The sequence below is a fragment of the Cnephaeus nilssonii genome (genome assembly GCF_951640355.1).
Source record: "Cnephaeus nilssonii genome assembly, chromosome: 13".
NCBI classification, from domain to species: domain Eukaryota; kingdom Metazoa; phylum Chordata; class Mammalia; order Chiroptera; family Vespertilionidae; genus Cnephaeus; species Cnephaeus nilssonii.
Window position 1 is genome coordinate 42,438,422 of NC_137084.1, and position 14,976 is coordinate 42,453,397.

A 14,976-nucleotide genomic window follows, 5' to 3' on the forward strand; every position below is an offset into this window, starting at 1 on the left:
CTCCAGCCCAGGTAAGCAGGGCCCTTGAGTGTGGGTTCCCAAGCACACCGGTTCAAATTTGCCATCACTCACCTATTCACACCCATTCATACATTCCTACTTTCATTTTTATTTTCCACCACTACCAGTGGCCTCAAAGGGGCATGGAAGAAGACAGGAAACTTATCCCTCATAGCCAGCTGGGGGAAGAGGGCTGAGTGAGGAGAAAGTGTGTGCTCTGTGTATGCACATGTGAAGGGAATTCTGAGGGAGAAAAGAGGGGACTGCAGGAGAAAGGAGATAGGAATGAAAAAGAAATATAGAATCAAGGACTCTTCTCACCCCTAGGGAAGCAGAGAAGGAAAATCCTGGGGTGGGAAGGACATCTTATCCTAATACCCTGTGGAGTAAGTGTTTTGATTGCCTTTTACTGAGGCAAAGCAATGGCAGTGAAGGGGTTTCTGATGTAAAGCTGTGCCTTTTTGCTACACAGTAATGGGTCAGAGGAGACCAAGCAGGCAGGGGTAGGGGCAGGAGAAGGATATGTCAGAAGGGAGCTGGTGAAAGGGGTCCTGAAGAATGGTGACAACAGAGATGAAGGGAAATGGGTGGAGGGAGCAAGATGGAGGTGCGACCAGGAGCTGGAAGTGGGGAGAGGTATTTTGGGGTTGGGCTCTGAATTTAGCATGGAGTCCTTGAAAGTACAAAGGCTTGGGATTAGACCAACTCAGATTCAAATGCTAGTCCTGCTGTGTGACTCTGGACAAAAGACTTAGCCTTTATGAGCCACAGTTTGTAAAATATAGGGATAATTATTACTACTATGGATTGCACCGACAGGCAAATGTCAGGTGTGGCTTTCCCTCACTGTCTCCCTCCACCCCAGGACCCCTACCAGGACCAGGTAGGGACCATGTCTCCTGCCATCGCACTAGCCTTCCTGCCACTGGTGGTGACATTGCTGGTGCGGTACCGGCACCATTTCAGACTTCTGGTGCACACGGTCTTGCTGCGGAGCCTCCGAGACTACCTGTCAGGGCTGCGGATTGAGGAACGGGCCTTCAGCTATGTGCTCACCCACGCCCTGCCTGGGGACCCTACTCAAATCCTCACTACCCTGGACCACTGGAGCAGTCACTGCGAGTACCTGAGCCACATGGGGCCTATCAAAGGTCAGTGTTCCCCGCATTCTGCTCCAGGAAGCACCGCCCCAAGATGGTGAAGGAAGAGCTGGGATCTGCCACTGCCTTAATGGGTGAATTAGGCAGGTTCTTGATTCTCTATGGGTCTCTTCTTTCTCCTCTGGAAATGAGGGGGCTGGGCAAAGTTAATTCATCTAGCAAAAATTTATTGCCACCTCTTTTGTACCAGGAGTGTGCTGGGTGCTGGGGGTGAAGAAAGTAGAGGCCACAGATGCTGGCCTCAAAGGGGGGCTTAATTCAGAGGGGAATAACCATCTCCGCACATAACCCATAATTTGTAATGTCTTTCTCTCTCACTACTGAGGCCCCCACATCCCATTCAGGGCAGCTCCCTTCCTGGATTTGTCTGAGTCCCAGCTCCCAGCACAAGTCTTTCAGTCTTATTTAAGAAATTGGTCCAATTCCAAGGTTAGAAAGATATTCAATGAACAAATAAGGGGAAATTAAACTGGAAGTTCTAGCAAAGCTCCTTCAAGAGACTGGAAGATGGTCTCTCAGAAGCCTTGTGATTGTTTCTGCCTGGACTTTCCTGGAGGAAGCAACAGTTTAACAGCCTAGAAGGATTGCTTTTGAGTTGGCCAGGCAGGTGAGGAGAGGGTTGGGGAAGGGCACAGTTAGCCACATAACAAATGTGACAGGAAGGAATGAGCCAGAATGGCTGACCCTGGGCACAGTTGTTTGGGATGGCTGTGGTACAGGCTACAGGTAGGCATAACTGAGAGCTGAAACTGGAAAGGTAAGATAGGATCAGTTCCAAGAAGGTCCTGAGTGTCAGGCTGAGGATCCCAAGTTCAATTCCCAAGGCCTTAGGATCGAGGAACCAGGGAGTGATAGTGTCAGATTTATTTTTTTTTAGAAAGATTTCTAGTGGCTGGTGTGAAGACTGGTAAGCCTGGAGGAGAAGGGGTACCACTGGGGCAGCTGAGACTAGTCGGAGAGAGATAAGACTCCAGCTGGTTGGGAACTGCAGATGGGCATTTGAGATCTCTTTCTGTGGCCTAAAATCCATCTCCCATGTCTGCTGCAATAGCTCTCTCTTCCCATAGGTCAGATCCTGATACGGCTGGTGGAAGAGAAGACCCCTGCTTGTGTGCTGGAGCTGGGTACCTACTGCGGATACTCCACACTGCTTATTGCCCGTGCCCTGCCCCCTGGGAGTCGCCTTCTAACTGTAGAGCGGGACCCACGCACAGCAGTGGTGGCTGAAAAACTCATCCGCTTGGCTGGCTTCGACGAGCGCACGGTCAGCCCCCAACTCTGGTCTCCTCCCTTGGCCTTGTCCTGGCCAGGCCTCCCCTGTGGAGGAATCCCATCTAGGAGAAAGCAGCAGCTCCACTTAGGGAACTGTGATCCTGGAGGCTGTGTGAACTCTTGTTCCAAGTCATTTGCACATATTTACTGCTGAGTGACAAAGAAGCAGTTAAGAGGAAAGTCTCTGGAGTCCAGCTAATCTGGGTCCAAATCTCAGTCCACTTCTTATTAGATATGAGACGTTGGGCAAAGCACTTATCCTCTGAATCTCAGCTTCTTCACTGGCTGAATAGAAATCACAATACTAGCCCTAGCCGGTTTGGCTCAGTGGATAGAGCACTGGCCCGCAGACCGAAGGGTCCCAGGCTCAATTCCCAGTCCTGGTTGGGGCACATACGAGAGGCAACCAATCAATGTGTCTCTCTCACATCAATGTTTCTCTCTCTGTCTCTCCCCCTCCCTTCCATTCTCTCTAAAAAATCAATGGAAAAATTACCTTGGGTGAGGATTAACAAAACAAAAACAAAGAAAAGAAAAATCACAATACTGATCCTGACTTCTTGGGTTCTGAGGCCAGAGGAAACGTAAGAACACTGGTGGGGATCTAGACTAGGACCTGGCATAAAGTAAGCCAGATCCTGATGGGGTCTGGTGGGGGATAAACCTGGTTTGTCCTACCCTAACCTCCAGCTCCTCCCACCCCCACAGGTGGAGCTCATCGTGGGTAGCTCAGAGGAGGTGATCCCGCGCCTACGAACCCAGTACCAGCTGAGTCGGGCAGATTTGGTACTCCTGGCACACCGGCCCCGATGTTACCTGCGGGACCTGCAGCTTCTGGAGGCTCACGCTCTGCTGCCAGCTGGTGCCACTGTGTTGGCGGACCACGTGCTCTTCCCTGGTGCACCCCGCTTCCTGCAGTACGCCAAGAGCTGTGGCCGCTATCGCTGCCGTCTCCATCATACTGGCCTCCCAGACTTTCCTGCCATTAAGGACGGCATAGCCCAGCTCACCTACGCAGGACCTGGCTGAGGTCTAGGCCCAGGGGTACTTACTGCTGCCCACCTCACCCCCACCCAAGCAAGGACCTCAGAACATCCCTTCCCCTCCCTGCTTGTGGCCTGACACATGCTGGGCTTGGAGTTGGGGAGACTCTCCTCCTACCTTTGCCCCACTCACCTGAGGCATCAAGTTCTGTCAGATTGCTTGGTCCCACTGCTTCGAGAAAAAGCCATGAACTGACAGGCAAAGGCCTGAGCTCCCACCCCAGCTGTGTCACTGATTTGCTGGGTGGCTCCAGGGGAGTCCCTGCCCTGCTCTGAGACTTAATCTGCTCTCTTAACACCAAGGAAACTGGCTGGAAGAGTTCTAGATGCTTCCCAGCTCTGGAACTCAAAAAGCCTGCCCTCCCCAGCCCATGCCATTGTGGATAGAATTAAAAGAAACAGTAAACTCTGAGTTAGAAGCCCTGAAGGAATGGCTGGTGCAATACAAGCTAGAGTAGAAAGCAGTGAAGCCTGGGCCCTGGCCTTCCCTAGCCCTGGCCCAATGGCCAGGTAGGTTTGCCCAAAGTCCCTTGAATGCCCTCTCCCAAAAGTTCAAGAAAAGGTGCTGGATTCCTCTGGGCCCCACCAAAAAAAAGGGGGGGGGGAATAGACATGGGGGGAGGGAGAAATCAGTCCTGTGTCTTTATTAAAGAGAGTTAGAAAGAGACTAATCTCAAGGGGTGAGGTACTGGCCAGAAAGGTGGGGTGGACTCAGGTCCTGGGGATTCAAGGGCAGGTTGATTGCCTGGGAGGGGGCAAGGAGACCAGGTCCTGGCAGCAGCTGAGGAGGTGCCTGAGGGTGAACTTTTCGGCACTGGGGTGATCAGCTGGTTCTGCAGGAGTCACAGGATAGGTTGGGATGGCCTGGAATCTCCCTGAGGCCACTCTGCCTTGTCTATTTAGATCATCCACTGGTCCTGATCCTGTTCGTTGCCTTCCATGTCCACCTGGAGAGGAGGCGGGGTGTGGGTGGGGAGGGGCCTCAGCCACCCAGCCACCCCACTCCCAGACCCTGCTCCTGGCTGGATCCAGGGTCTCTGCACCCCTTGTCCACCAATTAGGTCAGGGGCAGGGGCCCAGGAGCAGAGGCCCTTCCCACACCCCTGCCTACCTCATTGACCTCTCCATCATCAGGTGACTCATTGTAGTCATTCATCTCGTCCATGTCCTGCATGTCTTCATCATCCTCTGAGTCCTCTTCACTATCCTCATCGTCATCTTCATCCTCCTCTTCCTCATCATCATAGTGCTGGTGAGGCAGGGGAGAGCCTGTAGACTCTACAGCCTTCTTGGAGCCTCTCTCTGGAGTCATCAAATGACCCCTACTCCCCACCCACACTTGAGTCTAGCAGGCTGGTGCATGTTCTGCAGGACCTTAGTTCTGGGCCCAAAGCCCACCCCCTCTAGCTCCCGTTTCTGGCCTCCATCCAGAGCTGAGGATCACAACTTCTCTGGAGTCAGAGGCAGGACGTTCAGAATTAGAGCAGAGCCTTAGTCCATCTGGGCCCCACTCACCTCTGAGGCCGGCTTGCCAATAGGTACCAGGTTGTTGTCTTTCTCCGCAATGCTCTGGAGCTGTGGCCAAAGGGGAAGAAAAGCAGGGCCAGGGCCCAAGCCGGGAAAGTCAGGAGCATGGGACTGGACCACTCTGCCCACAACAAGAACCCACCCCCGCCCAAGTGTGAAGGAGAAGCTTCCAGTTCTCAGGAAGATTCAATCCCTTTCTCTCCTGTCATCTGCAACTTGATCCAATTACATAAACTCTCTGGGCCTTGACTTTCTCATAAGATTATGGTGAGGATGAAGTGAAAGACTATCAGCCTAGAACATGGCATCTGCTAGGTCCTCAATAAATAGTCAAAATTATTATTTCCTATGCTTTTTGGAAAAGAACCTGGGCTCCAATCTGGCCCAGAAGTCCCATGGTCCCGTGGAAAATTAGGGTAACACAAAGATGAGAACCCAGCTCCCAGCCTGATTATTCTCAGCTCAAAGCAAAAAGTTCCTCCAGGGTAGGTCTCCAGAGTAAGGCTGGATCATGACCAGTGAAGGGGGAATCCCTGACTGAGGCGCACCACTGTGCTAGGTGCTCACTCACCCAGGCTTGATGCTGCTGTTCTTGCTGCTGCAGCTCTGTCTCTTCCACACAAGGCCGATCCAGATTAAACCACAGTGTTTCAGTCACACGGGGGAAGAGGGAGGGAAACAAGGTGGACATGGCTCCTAGACTGAGAGAAAAGGTCAGGTGAATCCAGCTCTCAGATGTGTTGGTTTTGATTTGGGTTACAGTTTGACTTGGCGGGGTGGAGTGGAAGGGAGCAGAGAAGCAGCTAGCTCTTCTCTGTGGGAGTCAGACACTCATGGGTTTGAGTCCTGGCTCCACCACTTAATAGCTGTTTGACTTCGGCCAAGTCATTTAACCTGAGTCTGCTTCCTCATCTGTAAAATGGGATAATAACAATATGCCACCCTCACATTTATTCTGATCATTAAGTAAGGTAATTTACTTTATGGATAAGTAAAACTGTAAGCTGTTCAAAGAGGGAAGGAATGGAAGCCAAATGTAGAGATAGGAATCCAAAATGCAGACTCGCGTTACAAAAGTAGAGGTAGCAAGGCTCCACGAAACTGTATCTCCTTCAAACACTAAAACCGATTTTTATTTTATTTTTTTTGCCCTCTGTGATTATCCATACATATCTACCCAGTGTCCGAAATTTAGGACACTAATCACCTTTCATAAACCACAGCCAAAAATTTTTTTGGGGGGAGGAGGGTGGGCGGGGAGACGTGCAAGTATGGTTCACTAATACATTCTAAAGGCATGGGTAAATGTGTAAATAAGTAATGGAAGGTTGAATGAACTAACATGTGAGAGAACAAGTACATTCATCTCGGATTAAGCAGCTGAGGGAGCTGACCAAGAAGGTCCCAGAGAATATGAATTAAAACCTTTCGGCTCACAGGAAAATTGAGGCTCAGCAACAGGCAACGACTGGGCTCTAGGTCACAGTGAACGGAGGCACAGAACTCCGGCGGGGAAAAGGTCCAGTCCGGGTAAGAGCGGTGAGCAGCAGAAAAGGATGTAGGTCTAGTTCTGCTTTTGCCCTAACTTACTTGACCGATTCAGGGCCAACCCTACCCTTCCGTGAACCTGAGCTTCCCAGACCACCTAACAGGTACAACAGTACCACCCATTATGCCCCAGAATTACTGAGAGGCACAGAGACCCAAGTTCCGAAAACCAAACGATCGCCGCAAAGCCACCGCCCATTCTTTGCTTATTGTGATAACGAACGTGAGGCTGACCAACAGGAATAAGGCAGGGGCGGGTTTCGGAGACGCATTTACCCTTATAGGGTTGCTAAAGGCGAAAGGAGCGGGGCTTAAAGAGGGCCAATTAACTGGAAGAAATGCTGGGTGACAAGATGTGAGACCAATGAGTGACGGATCTTGTGTGACGGGGTGGGGCTTAGTCTCGCGGAAGCGGCCAATGAGCTGGCGCTCTTTAATGTTGAAAGGGCAGTCTAAACACGGATCTCTGGTGCAGTCGGGTCAGGGAAGCGGGGTTTCTCTGGGGAAGGGAGGAAGGGGCGAAGAGACTGCAGACGCAGTCTTGCTTCTGTACTTACCGCGCCGGGAGGCGGCAGCCGGCAGTGACCCGGAAGCACTTCACTCCGCCTCGGCGGAAGAACCCACCAGAACCTGGGACCCACCGAACGCATGCGTCATTGGCCTCCTTTTGTTTCCCGCTCCCGCCCACCAGACCGGACGTGACGTTACACGCTTTAGTCGTGTAGTAGGAGACGGAAATGTGTTGCGCCTTCTCTGTTGGCCCTGCCTTGAAAGTCAGCCAATCGGCCTCTCCAGTCTGCCCGGCTCCCGGTCGCCCTTGCCTACGGCTCCACTTAACCCCGCCCCTCTACCTACGGATGGTAACTGCTCGCCGACCCGTGCTGGGAAATAGCTGGGTGTCACCTGCGGGAGCGGTGGGCCTGTTTGTTATGCTGTGTACTAGGAAAATTAATCTGCTTCTAACCCAGAATCGCTTGGGTGTTTTTAAACAGTTTCTGTCTTCTCTCACTCCCAGTTTCCGGTTTGCGCATACATTCATTTATGTATGCCTTCCGCGAAAATAGTGTCCCCAAAACATGTAGTATACACTTTAACAGCTGATAGCTCAATTTATGTTTCTTTTAAGCAAGACTAAGCTTTGAACAAAGGAAATTCAGCCCAAGCCGGTTTGGTTCAATGGATAGAGCCTCGACCTGTGTGGACTGAAGGGTCCCAGGTTCGATTTGGGACAGGGGCACAGGCCCGAGTTGCGGTTGTGGGCTCCTTCCCCAGTAGGGGGCAGACAGGAGGCAGCCGATCAATGATTCTAATCATGGATGTTTCTATCTCCCTCTCCCTTCCTCTCTGAAATCAATAAAAACAAACTAACAAAAGCAAAAGAAATCCACCCCTAAAGTGCTATTGGAAGTTTGAATACACAGTTGAAGTACAAACACTGCTTTTATACTTAAAGCGTGTAAACATTTTTTGGGGGCAAAATGTATACACTTTAACAGCTGATACTTAATTTTTACTCCTTTTCAGGCTTAACTGATTTGAAATAATGGTGAAGCCAGACTAAGCTCCGAACAAAAAAAGTTTATCCACTGGACTATTTTATGGGAATACATAAAAGATAAGTTTACGGTACAAAACTGGCAACAGTTGACAAATTGAGGGTGCACAAATACTGAACGAAATGATCCTTGATGTTTGTGATTCCGTTGCTTCACATTATCGGCAGAATGGTCACCAGTTTGAAAATGCATTGAACAACAACAACAACAAAAGTATTCATTTCTGTAGATTCTTTTAAATTTTGAAAATGAACTGTATATAATAAACACTAACTTTATAATCATTCAAAGTGTGTATACATTTTTTGGGGGGACACCCTATATTTGAGTTTCTACTATAATCCAGGCTCTGCAAGAAGCTGAAGATAAATCCAGGAACATGGTCCCTACCCCAAACACCTCACAGTCCAGTGGGGAAGCAAGACTGCAGACCCGCAGAGGTCTCACTTGTTTCTTAAGATTGCCTGTCCAGTTCTGTATTTGAGATTATTCAAGGGCCTAAGTGACTAGTCAGCCTTGGGCACAGCTGAATTCCTTTGCTGCTGAGAAATTCAGCTGCCCTTTTGATTAGTGGTCAGCCTCATCCTCTCTTCCACTTTTTTGCTGATGTCCCTGTTCTTGCAACCTCTGATTCACCATCCTTTTCAGAGATCCTCATGTCTTCTAGCAAGAGGTCTTTCATACCCAACTTCCATTAAGCTCCATCACCCATCAGCCTATCAGCTTCTTCCAGGGCTAGTAATTCAAAAATACACTCCTTCCCCAACAAGATGTGAGACCTTTAACAAGTCTTTCCCCCTGAATTGTTTCCTCTTCAACTGCCATCTTAATCTCTGCCCAGCCTTCTTCTCTGTTTGTTATAAAGTTTTTCATTAAAGAGTAAAATTTGGCCCTAGCCGGTTTGGCTCAGTGGATAGAGTGTTGGTCTGTGGACTGAAGGGTCCTGGATTTGAGTCTGGCCAAGGGCACATGCCCAGCTTGCAGGCTCAATCCCCAGTGTGGGCATGCAGGAGGTAGCTAATCAATGATTCTCTCTCATCATTGATGTTTCTGTCTCTCCCACTCCCTTCCTCTCTGAAACCAATAAAAAAATTTTTTTTAATTATTATTATTTTTTAAATATATTTTTATTGACTTCAGAGAGGAAGAGAGAGGAAGAGAGAGAGATAGGAACATCGATGTTAAGAGAGTATCATTGATTGACTGCCTCTTGCATACTCCACACTGGGGATCGAGCCCACAACCCGGGCATGTGCCCTTGACCGGAATCGAACCCAGGACCCTTTAGTCCACAGGCCGACGCTCTATCCACTGAGCCAAACCCAGTCGGGCAAAAAAAATATTTTTAAAAAAGGGTAAAATTTGCCTCTTGGAAATGGCCATCGTTTTCACTCATCCATTCAATAAATACCTATTGAGTGCCTCACTATGTGCCTGTCAGTATTCTAAGTAGTAGGTATACAATAATGAAGAAAATGAACCAAAAAAATCTTTCTCACCCTAGCCAGGTGGCTCAATTGGTGGAGTATTTGTCCGCACACCAAACGGTTGCGGATTTGATTCCCGGTCAGGGCACATACCTAGGTTGTGGGAGGCAACCAATTGATGTTTCTCTCACATTGGTGTTTCTCTCTCCCTTCCCCCCGCCTAAAATCAATTTAAAAATATTCTCAGGTAAGGATTGAAAAAAAAACCACCTCTCTCCTCATGAAGTTTCTAATCTAATGAGATAGATAAACAATAAAGATAAATAAGACATGTAGTTTAAGATTGCAGTAAATACTAAGGAGACCAAATAAACCAGTGAAGTGGAAATAAAACATTGGCAGGGGAGTTTTTACTTTAATTAATTAATTAATTAATTAATTAATTATTTTTGTGGGGTTTTATTTTAGATAGGAGAGCCAAGAAAGTCCTTGCAGGGAAGGTGACTTTTGAAGAAAGTTCTGAAGAAAAGGAGAGAGAACACTATTCTGATATTTAGGGAAGAGCATTTCAGGGACAGTAAGTGCAAAGGGCCTAGAAACAGCTGGAGCATAGTGTACCCTGGGGAGAGTAAGAGAAGACAGAGAGGTAGCGGGAGCCAGATAGGAGCCTATCAGGTCATGATAGGGACTTTGGCTTTTACTCCATGTTGAGGATCCTGTTGAAGGGTTTTGAGTAGAAGATCCACACAATCTGATTTATATTTTTAACAGAGTTACTCTGGCTGTTCTAGGAAGACTAGATTTATAAGGGGCAGTGGAATAAGCAGGGAGACCAATTGGGAGCCTATTATAATAATGCAGAGGTGGGGGGTGAGAAGTGATTGAATTTTGAATATACAGTTGACCCTGAACAATGCACCGACCCCTGCACAGTTGAAAATCTGCATATAACTTTTTACTCCCTCACAACTTAAGTTGTCCCTCAGTATCTGCAAGGGATTGGTTCCAGGACCCACCACAGATACTAAAATCCCCACATCTGTCGCCTATATCGATCAATGTATATAGGTGGCCCTCCAAATCTGTGGACTCGCAAACGTGAGTCAAAAACAGTACGACTAGAGACTGAAAAAGTCCATGTATAAGTGGACTTTGCAGTTCAAATTCATGTTGTTCAAGAGTCTACTATATCTGCCAAAACCGGTTTGGCTCAGTGGATAGAGCGTCGGCCTTCGGACTCAAGGGTCCCAGGTTCGATTCCGGTCAAGGGCATGTACCTTGGTTGCGGGCACATCCCCAGTAGGGGGTGTGCAGGAGGCAGCTGATCGATGTTTCTCTCTCATAGATGTTTCTAACTCTCTATCCCTCTCTCTTCCTCTCTGTAAAAAATCAATAAAATATATTAAAAAAAAGAGTCTACTATATCTAGAAAGTAGAAATAGCAATGTTTGCTGACAGATTGGATGTAGAATATCAGAGGAAGAAAGGAGCCAAGATTTTTGACCCGAACAACTAGAAGACTAATGTTGCCATTTCTTGAGATGGAACAGATAAGAGAGGTGCTAGTTTTTTGGGGGAACTATCTGGAGGTCATTTTGGGGTATGTTGAGTTTGAGATGTTTATTACAATAGAGATGTTGAGGGGGTAAAAGGTAAAGGTTTGAAGGAGAGAGATCTAGGCTGAAGATATCAATTTGGGAGTCATTAGCACATAGATGGTATTTAGAGCCATGAGTTTGGATGAGATCACCAATGGAGTGTGTGTAAATGGAAAATAGTTTCCTTTAAAATTCTGAACTTGAGCCCTGACCGATTTGGCTCAGTGGATAGAGCGTCGGCCTGCGGACTGAAGGGTCCCAGGTTCGATTCCGGTCAAGGGTATGTACCTTGGTTGCGGGCACATCCCCAGTAGGAGGTGTGCAGGAGGCAGCTGATCGATGTTTCTCTCTCATCAATGTTTCTAACTCTCTATCCCTCTCCCTTCCTCTCTGTAAAAAATCAATAAAATATATTTAAAAAATAAAAATAAAATAAAATCCTGAACTTGAGGAAACTAGAGCAGCAAACCAGACTGAGAAAGAGCGTAAAAAAGATTAGAAAGCCTGGTAAATTGGATGGTATCCTGTAAGCCAAGTAAAGAAGGAATATCAGGAAGGAAATAGTTTGGTTTTGAACAAAATTGTGCCTCTATGTTTCCCCAACTGACTGTGAGCTCCTTGAGGGCACAGACTGAATGGTTTCTATGTCCCAATGATCCATCCTGACCTCTCCCTTCTCCTGGGATCCTTTATTTGCTCTTCTTGTGACTTATGTCCCCATTAGTCTTTCCTCCTGCTTCCTTTTCTTATGTCTACCTCAAGCACCCTTTACCTCCCATCCTTCCTGACAGCTCTGATCTGATGGGAAATTCCCTGGTAACCTAGAGTTTCTTACCAAGGTCCTCTGACAGGTTCAACAAGTCACGGTGACTGGAGCGGGATAAGTGGAAATTTAGAACACTGACCATTTTTTCGCTTCAGCAACTGAGTCAATGATGGTGGTATTTGTTTTACATTCATCATCCACCATTTATCTTTGCCAAATGTTTCTTTCATATCAAAGACAATAAAATGAAGACTCTAAGAGATTAAGTAATTAGATTCCTATTCCTTTGTTTCACTGTTTGGTTAGCATTTACTGAGTGCCAACAAGTGCTAGACACCTTGAATAGGCCCTTTGACGGAAAGACTAAGCAGAAATAATCTCTGTCCTAAAGAAAAATACAGTGTACTGAGGACAAAGACAACTATAGAAGAGGGAGAGATGAATGGGTTCTGGATAAAGTGAGGAAGAGAGGAATGGGTCCTGGAAAAATGGAGTTTACACTTGAGCTTATACTTTTGTTTCAGGAAAGGAAACATTTGAGTGTACTTTGAGAGATAGATAGGAGTTCATCTGATAGATGAGTGGGAGAACAGGGATGCACACAGGCATATAACATGCGAGGGCATGAAGTTGAAAGCAGATGATGTGTTTAGAGAACAGTAAGAATCCTTTGGGGCATTTAGGTGTCTGGGGATGGAGAGAGAACGAATGTTAAGAGGATTCAGATGGGGAAGGGTTTTGGTGGTCTTTAGATGGAATGGACAGTATGGGAGCCAGGATTTGGAGTCTTACCTTGGCCCTATTGTTGACTTGAAGGAGACCACAGTCAGGTCCCTCCCCATCATTTAGCTTATGTTTTCTCTAACATAATATCCCAACCATGTCTCCAGCTCTGATGTGAGTGTCTAGAAGACACTCCCCAGACCTGGCCCTTTCTGCCTTGAGATATTATCATCTCTTTCATTGTGTTTTAGGGCCTGGGCTGAAAGCAGGAGGCATGATGGTGATTTCCTAACAGTCAGAGCCCATATGCTGGAGAGGGAAATCCATGGCTCTGTGCAGAAATTTCTCAAAAATTCAGGAAGGGCCAGAATTGACTGATGTGAATTCAATGCTAGTGAGAGCTGCTTCCACAATTCTTGAGGAGTATGGCAGACCTTGGCAGGGAATGCAGGGGACTGTCACTATCTTTCATGCATACGACAGGATATGTGATCTCCAAAGAGCTTTGGCATTAATAGTTTCCTCTTATTCTCATTCCAGCCCTGGGAATCATGTCCCCAGTTAGCATATGAGAAAGTGAAGTAACTTGTCCTAGCTGAAGCTACAACTAAAAAAATGTCAATCTTTTATTTAATATATTTTTATTGATTTCAGAGAGGAAGGGAGAGGGAGAGAGAGATAAAAAACATCAATGATGAGAGAGATTTATTGTTCAGTCGCAACCCAGGCATGTGCCTTGACTGGGAACTGAATGGTGACCTCCTGGTTCACAGGGTGACACTAAACCACTGAACCACACTGGCTGGGCAAAAAAGTCATCTTTTACTCACAAAGCTTTCTTTAATAATAATAATAATTGTTATTATTATTATTAGAGAGAGAGGAAGGGAAAGAGAGTGATAGAAACTTCAATGAGAGAGAAACATCAACATAGATTGGCTGCCACCTGCATGCCCCCTACTGGGGATCAAGCCTGTAACCCAAGCATGTGCCCTGTCCAGGAATCGACCTCCTGGACATGGTTAATGCTCAGTCACTGATCCACACCAACTGGGCCTCAAAGCTTTCTTATGGGATGATCTGTGGTTGGTGATGGGGACTCACTGAAGAATCAGATCTGAGTCTTCATCCTCTGGAAGCCCCAGTCTAGTTTGGAAGACATAACGCAAAGTATTAAGCCCTGAGGGCAGGTCTCTGATTCATCTCTATTTCCTCAGCACCTCGTATAGGACCTGGCACAGAGTAGCCACTCAAAAAATGCTTCTACATTATGAGTGTTTTTTTCCTTCAGTCTAATGGAATTGAATGATTAGTTCATGTGACTCTATGCTACAAATGCTATGGTGGAAATAGGTTCTGAGAAGAGTAGGAACATTGAGAAGAGAAAGGCAATATGTGGGAGAGGATGTGGGGAGGGCTCCTCAGGGAATACTTTGATATACACCTTGCAGGAGATAATGCCAGGAAAGGACAATCTAGACAAGAGAGGATAGCATGTGCAAAGGCACATAGATCTTTGAAAGAGTTGTGGTGTGCTCAGCGCAGGGCCTGCTTGTGGCCATCTTAGTGGGAGGCACCATGAGAGAAATCCTATCTAATAAAAGAGTAATATGCAAATTAATAATAACTCCGTTACACCCACAAGCCACGCCCATCAGCCAATCAGGAGCGAGTATGCAAATTAACCCAACCAAGATGGCTGCAGCTACGGAGCGAGCAGGAAGCTTGGGTTTCCCCGGCGATGGAGGAAGCCAAGCTTTCTGCACACCCTGGGAGGCCCAGGCCTCCACTCAAGGCTACAAAGTTTCAATTATAGAAGATAAATAAATCCCAACAAAAATGGTGGCAGCCACGAAACTGGAGAGAGCAGGAGGCTTGAGTTTCCCCTGGTGATGGAGGAAGCCAAGCTCCTGCAGCCCTGGCCTGCCTTGGCCTCCACTCAAGGCTACAAAGTTTCAATTATAGAAGATAAATAAATCCCAGACACCAGGGCCTCCGCTTGGGTCGCTGGGGGGTGTGGCCAGCCTGCAAATCACCACAGGCCCCTCACCCAGGCTGTCCCACGCCCCAAGGGAACCCCCACCCTGATCTGGGACACCCTTCAGGGCAAACCAGCCGGCCCCCACCCGTGCACCAGGCCTCTATCCTATCTAATAAAAGAGTAATATGCAAATTGACCATCACTCCAACACACAAGATGGCTGCCCCTATGTGGTCAAAGATCCTACCCCCATGTGGACACAAGATGGCCGCCACAAGATGGCCAGCAGGAGAGGGCAGTTGGGAGGGACCAGGTCTGCAAGGGAGGGCAGTTGGGGGCGATCAAGTCTGCAGGGGAGGGCAGTTAGGGGTGACC

The 14,976-nt window shown here is 47.6% G+C and overlaps 2 protein-coding genes across 6 annotated transcripts in view; one reads left to right on the forward strand and one right to left on the reverse strand.

The window, feature by feature from the left end:
* Positions 1–396: 396 nt before the first annotated feature.
* TOMT (transmembrane O-methyltransferase) lies at positions 397–3,469 on the forward strand. Its single transcript, XM_079788178.1, has 3 exons — positions 397–1,151; positions 2,228–2,424; positions 3,141–3,469. Exons 1-3 carry the CDS (start codon positions 803–805, stop codon positions 3,459–3,461), a joined length of 867 nt encoding a protein of 288 aa, XP_079644304.1. The 5' UTR covers positions 397–802; the 3' UTR covers positions 3,462–3,469.
* Positions 3,470–4,067: 598 nt separating this feature from the next.
* Positions 4,068–14,976, reverse strand: part of ANAPC15 (anaphase promoting complex subunit 15) — a 93,015-nt gene continuing 82,106 nt past the window's right edge. Inside the window, exons 1-5 of one of the 5 annotated variants that reach the window (XM_079788174.1) lie at positions 7,108–7,222; positions 5,574–5,703; positions 4,991–5,050; positions 4,587–4,724; positions 4,068–4,422 (exon numbers count right to left, since the gene is read on the reverse strand). In XM_079788174.1, coding sequence (XP_079644300.1) covers positions 4,375–4,422; positions 4,587–4,724; positions 4,991–5,050; positions 5,574–5,693 — 366 coding nt within the window. In that variant the 5' untranslated portion in view covers positions 5,694–5,703; positions 7,108–7,222 and the 3' untranslated portion in view covers positions 4,068–4,374. Of the gene's footprint in view, positions 4,423–4,586; positions 4,725–4,990; positions 5,051–5,573; positions 5,704–6,439; positions 6,761–7,107; positions 7,223–14,976 lie in introns of those variants that run through there. The other 4 variants (XM_079788177.1, XM_079788176.1, XM_079788173.1 and 1 more) reach the window with 4 other exon arrangements.